General features: G+C 45.2%; 1 protein-coding gene across 1 annotated transcript in view; it reads right to left on the bottom strand.

The window, feature by feature from the left end:
• GRPEL2 (GrpE like 2, mitochondrial) overlaps positions 1-3747 on the bottom strand; it is a 21419-nt gene extending 17672 nt beyond the window's left edge. The window contains exon 1 of the mRNA XM_018553047.1: positions 3632-3747. Coding sequence (XP_018408549.1) covers positions 3632-3711 — 80 coding nt within the window. The 5' untranslated portion in view covers positions 3712-3747. The remainder of the gene's footprint in view (positions 1-3631) is intronic.
• Between the last annotated feature and the right edge of the window lie 2193 nt (positions 3748-5940).

Genomic DNA, 5940 nt, shown 5'->3' with positions numbered 1-5940 from the left:
AAGATATGCGTACCTTGATCCTCGCTCCCGCCTGGCTGCTAGACTGGAGCCTCTTCTCCCCCGGGCTCCGGTGTTCTGAGGACCCGTGACGTCATCATGTGTAATACAAGTTAACAAAAGACATTCCAAAGCCGGAGCGGAGGGGGAGAGAGGCTAGTGGTCACTGTTTTCTTTAGAGCAGAACGAGTGCCCTGAAAGGGTTAACCTTTGAACTGCTGAGCTGATCTCCCGTCCTCCTCCTCCTGACGCCCTCGGAGCCGGTCCCGGGATCCAAGATGGGGCAGCGGATCCCGGGAATCAAGATGAGGAGTCGGGGGGGAAACCGGAAGCGCCGATCGGGCGCTGTAGTGCTCCTTTAACTGCACTCCAACATACATAAACAGAGTGCCGCTGCTTATCACAATGCACAGATGCATGCTCTGGGTCTTCAAAAATAAAAGCAGGACCTATTTTGGATTTCTTTGAGATGCATTCACAGCAACATTCAATATAAACAGGCTTCCTAATGCCACACACCTCAGCACATGAAACTGTGCATTGAAGAGCAATGCGTTGTGGGGTATCTGGGTCCTAAAATGACTTTTACAATCAGCTTTTTGAAACATGAAAGTGTACCTAAAGCTAAAACTTTTTGTAACACCTCTTGTATTACCTCCCACTGGACCACACACACTGGTCTAGTTCCCGCCAATTTGGCCAAGCTTCAACCAGTATATGACCAGCTTAAATCTACCTAACAGAGACGCAGACTAAAATACCCAAACAGGGGTTCTAACCCCTCACCACTCTATCCAAATGGAAATAGAAGCTTTGCCTTTAGTTAGACTTTACCCTTCGACACAATTTAAAGAACCGCAACACAGATTTCAGACAGATGACTCAAATACAAAGAACTAGAACAGCCTATGTATAAAGGGTGCTTTCAGTGTGACGAATAGAAACACACATGATCCCAGACTCGGCTTACGGCACTTTTTATACGTGCTGAAGATAAGAACGTTTTACATTTGCAGTAACGTGTTACACAGTCTCTTCTGAGAACAGGCAGTAACTTTCTGGCATCGCCTACACACTTCCTCTGGCAATGTTTCCTCCGACCTGACCACTACTAGCCAATGATTCAAAGTCAGTCTCTGGGGAACCAAAAAATCCCGACAGCAGTGACACAGTCAGGGCAGGTTCACACCATTTTGTGGACCAGATCTGGTGAGGATAATGGTGTGAACCTGTCTGCAGTTCCAGTGCATTACAGACCAGACAAAATAGGACAAGCAGTAATTTTCTGGTCTGGAACGGACTGAGCTGGTGTGAACAGAGGCCAGAAATAGCATAGGGATACATTAGAATGCATTTTGGGTCCGGAAACAATCTGGACGTGGTGTGAATGGGCCCTAAAGGAAATACAACCACCCAGCTTTAGACTTTGCCGCCCCACTGCTCTTATTTTTCCTGAATACAACTTAGAAGAAACACCAATGAAAACATTTTTTTGTTACATTTTGCAAGCAGTCACATGACCGCAAAGCCCTGGCACACGCGTCAATCCGTAGTGGACTGACAATGCCACCGAATCCTTAGAGCGGTGATATCATCCCACCAACATCCATAGTTTTAAGACATTGCTGGATCTGAAAGTAGTCGCACCCACCAGCCGCAGCTGGAGCTTTAAGATCAGATGACCACTTAAAGAAGAACTCTGGGCAAATAAAACCTTCACCCTTGCAGCGGGGCTACCCCCACACTGCAAGGGTTAAGCGTTTCTTTTGTCTAGGGAGTTAAAATTAAGTTATACTCACCCAAACCACAACCCCGGCTAGCTCCTAGACCAGTCCCTTCAGCCTGTCTGCCCCTCCGCTCCAGCGATGGTGCGTCCCTGTATTGGACGTGATGACTCACTGGACCTTAGACCGCTGGAGCGAAGGGGGGGGGGAGGATGAAGGGAGGGGTGTAGGAGCCAGCCGGGATCATGGAGCAGATGATGTTTTAGCCCCCTAGACAAAAAAAATTTGCATTTAACCCTTGCAGCACAGGGGTAACCTCACTGCAAGGGTTAAGATTTCTTCTTCAAAAAGTAAAAAAATAAAATTGTAATTGCATCAAGATTGATTATATAATGTATGCAGGAGATATATTACGGTAGCAGCAGGGAGGCAACATTCAACCTGCGGAGTCATTTCTATTATTATAATACAGGATTTATATAGCACAGTTTGGGCAGCACTTTACAATATGAGGAGGACAGAACAGTTACAATCCAATTCTAGACAAGATAGTTAGGAAGGCCCGGACCTTGAGAGCTTACAATCTAATAGGTATTGCCTCCCAAGTAGCTGGGAGAGCCACATTGTAACGATAACCTCCCAACTCTAATTGGACTCCGATCTCCTGATTAGAATTTGTGTATTAATAATAGAACACATGACTGACCCGTTCTGCATCAGATAACGCTTTTTGACAATGATGAGAGAAATATGAAGGTTGTTGCTGTAGACTTCTTAGGAAATGCTGGGTGACTGACCGCCATACTGACCTGGCTTCACATCACAGAACAAATATTCAAACGATTACATTTTTTTTTTTTAACTTGCCCAATCTACATACTTGCTCCAGCTCACAGACTCCGAGAGGGTTGCAGCCAGTAGAGGAGTATAACAGCCAGACAAACAGCATTTTTAGGTGGCTAGCAATGGCAGCCTACACATCTCTCTTACAACAACATGCTCTCTGCACGGTCCGCATTTTCATGCACTTTCAGCATGGCTTTGTTGCACATTTGTCACTCATTGTACTGGATTTTTCATGTAGAATAAAATATAGTTATCCACTTGGCATGAGCTAAAAGACACAAAAAACTGCATGTTCCGTATATTTCATGAGGTCTAGGGCTTAAACCAGCACTAAAAGAGCCTATTTCAGGTGTGAATGAGCACCATAGAAAATAATGAGATTCCTTTAGTCGCACATTGTCATGATGGCCAACGCACATCAAAGCATACAGGTGTAAATGTGGGAATTCGTAAAAGCTGGAGCAGACAGAATCTGGAGCCATTGCCCTTGGCAACCAGCTTCTCTCTTTAGTTTGTATCGGAAATGAAACAGTTGCCATGGGCAACTGCTCCAGATTCTGTCTGGTCCAGTTTTTATGAATCCTCCCCAATCTACTTACAGTATGGTGGAACAGGATTATTTACATACATCTAGAACCGGATTTCACATATTAAAATATGAATAGCCAGTAAATATGAAAGGATTATAAAGCTCTGATGTTTGTCTTGTGCTGTGTACATTGGATTGTATGACACAGCGATCAGATCATCATCAGGAACACATCACCTCTAGGACTTTCCCTGGTAATCAGGAGAAATGGCAGTAGTAATCCGTAGTAATTACTAGGAAAACATGGTGAGCAGTGAGGACACCCCGTCAGCTCAGTGTTGCTGGGTGGTCATCTAGTACTGCTCTGTTGTCATGGAAACGAGGGGACACCCTGGACGACTCTGCGGCTGCCCCCATTCTACATAAAGCTCACTAGGGACACATCACACCATGCGAGGCAAAATGCTCTCTGGGTCAACTATATACGAGTTATATTTACATTAGTGAACAGCCAGAACACTCAGCCACCCCTCACCTGTTTTGCCGGGCGCCCTGTGTCAGCAGAATCCGAAGCTGCTCAGCCACAGCTCTAGCCCTCAGTCCAGCCATCATCATCTCTCTGCAATGTGTGTAATCTGCTATGCCGCGCCTGCGCACTGCCTCAGCTGGGCCCCCGGGGCAGGACAGCCGGCAGCCAATGAGCGCAAGGAGGCGTGTGAGACTACGATTCCCAGCGTCCACCTCGCTGCGGTGTTCTGTGAAACGTGGGCCGCACGAGCCCCGCTGGCAGTCTACCAATAGTAAGACGTTGACTGTGAAGCCCCGCCCACGCCAAGAACTGTGGCGTCACGTGTCAGCAGCTTATGTGTCTGCTGTAGGCTGGATATGGCAAGCGTGTCTGAGCTCTTTGCAAAGGAATAGACTTCTGACTGTGCTGTGTGTTTCATATACAGTTCAGCTACATGTCTGAATATATAATATCTATATTATATGTAACATAGCAAATCTTTGTACCAGCATCCCAGATAGCAAGGATAACTTGCCACAAACTTGTGGCAGGGTTAAATTGTAATTCTTGTTAACTTGCTGCACACATTCCTGGCAAGTTGTAGACTTGCAGAACACTTGCAGCACAAGTTCTAGTTGACACTTTTTGAATTTGTGGCAAATTTGCATGGCAAGTCTACAGCAAGAGTCCTGCAGGTCTTAGCAAGAGCTCTGCAAGCTCGCTGCTTGGCAAGTCGCAATAGTTTAGCAAGTCATTTTTCAAACTTGCAGCTCAATTGCTTGCCCTCTGGGATAGAGATACTCCTCACCTAATGACCGAGTTCTGTTCTTACAGCTAGTCGTTAGGCGAATTGGTCACTAAGCGGGGAATAGTCATTTAGGAACAGAAACTAAAAACTAGCTCAGTCATGAAGGGGTTAATATATGGTACAGTGTACAATACTGACCGGTCTGTGTACAATACTGACCGGAGAGCTGAGCCACGTTCAGTTCCTTACCAAAGTGCTAAGCAGCTGTTTTGCTGCAGCTTCAGTGGAAACTTGGGCCGGACAGTGCTAAGCAAAATGGCGGAGGATAATATTTTTGACCACTAAATACCAATTATTATGGGTTCCCACACTGAATTGATATCCTGCATCGGGGTTCAGGCACTTTTCTCCAGCGCTGCCAGGTGTACCCACAGTTAAAGTGGCCGCTGATGCTCTGTCCCCACCTTCTCCGTCACACTCAACGCTCTGCATCCACATTCACTTCCGCTGTGAGTACTAAGTTAGCAGTGCTGAGAGCGCTGACTTGCAGCACAGCGTTCAGCGGCGGTTTGCTAACTCAGCACTAGCAGCGGCTGAGCAACTGAACATGCCTCTGGTCGAAAGTCCGAAAGATTACTTAGGTTTGCATATTGTAAATACCCAAGTTCTTGTTTTGGTCGTAAGTCCGAACAGTCATTAAGTGAGGACTAGCTGGCTGTAGTAGATCTCAAAAATAATTCCTGCTATATCAGTATTAATAAATATATATATATCCTGATAACAACAAACATATTTATGACAGCAATAATGGTACAAACACACCAAAAGTTGAAACAATTCTATAAATAAATGATATCATGGATTCAAAATGGTGCTAGGTAATGGAGTAAATCAATTTCCAGAAGGAAGGCACTGCGTGGCTCAAATATACAATATAATGTCCAGGAGAGGTACTGCAAAGGTGACTCAAATCATCTTTGTAAGGAATAGTAGAACAACAGTTACAGTCCATGTCCATATATTCACATCCAGAGAAAAAGAAAATGTAATTATATCAATGAAAATAGCCTGTAAGAGTATGTCATGCACATGATCTCGAAGGTTATAATATCACGTATATCACCCAATAATAAGCCGGCCACTAAGTATTGAGCATAACGGTGTAAAGTCTCTCCAAATCCAGTGATTTACACTGGCGTCACTATGCACTGACATGGACACCATAAACCTTTGTAAACTTCAGATCCTATTGTTTCATCAGCTCCAGGAAATTGTACATATTAGATTAATGTCCAAGTCCCATTGCACTCCTGACGGGTGGGTCCCTTTAGGAATAGGTGGGTGCTACAGTGGCAAACGGATGGTGCTGCTCTATATCAGAAAAGAAGGGGTCACTGGCACTCCAGTATGCTGATCAATACACCTTTATTGACACATGCTCAGTATCACATAACACACTATTTCGGGGCCCCGCAGGGTCCCCTTTATTAGGCAAAACAGTACTCTACGTATTAGAGACTCATAAATATCCAACTCGGCTCACATTTGAGCGAGAAAGTGCTCTCAGCGGTAAGCACCTGGTTCATTC

The sequence above is a fragment of the Nanorana parkeri genome, unplaced genomic scaffold (assembly GCF_000935625.1).
Source record: "Nanorana parkeri isolate BGI_ZX_2015 unplaced genomic scaffold, ASM93562v1 scaffold107, whole genome shotgun sequence".
Taxonomy (NCBI): domain Eukaryota; kingdom Metazoa; phylum Chordata; class Amphibia; order Anura; family Dicroglossidae; genus Nanorana; species Nanorana parkeri.
Note: the sequence above shows the minus strand (reverse complement) of the source record. Positions and strands in the feature narration are given on the sequence as shown.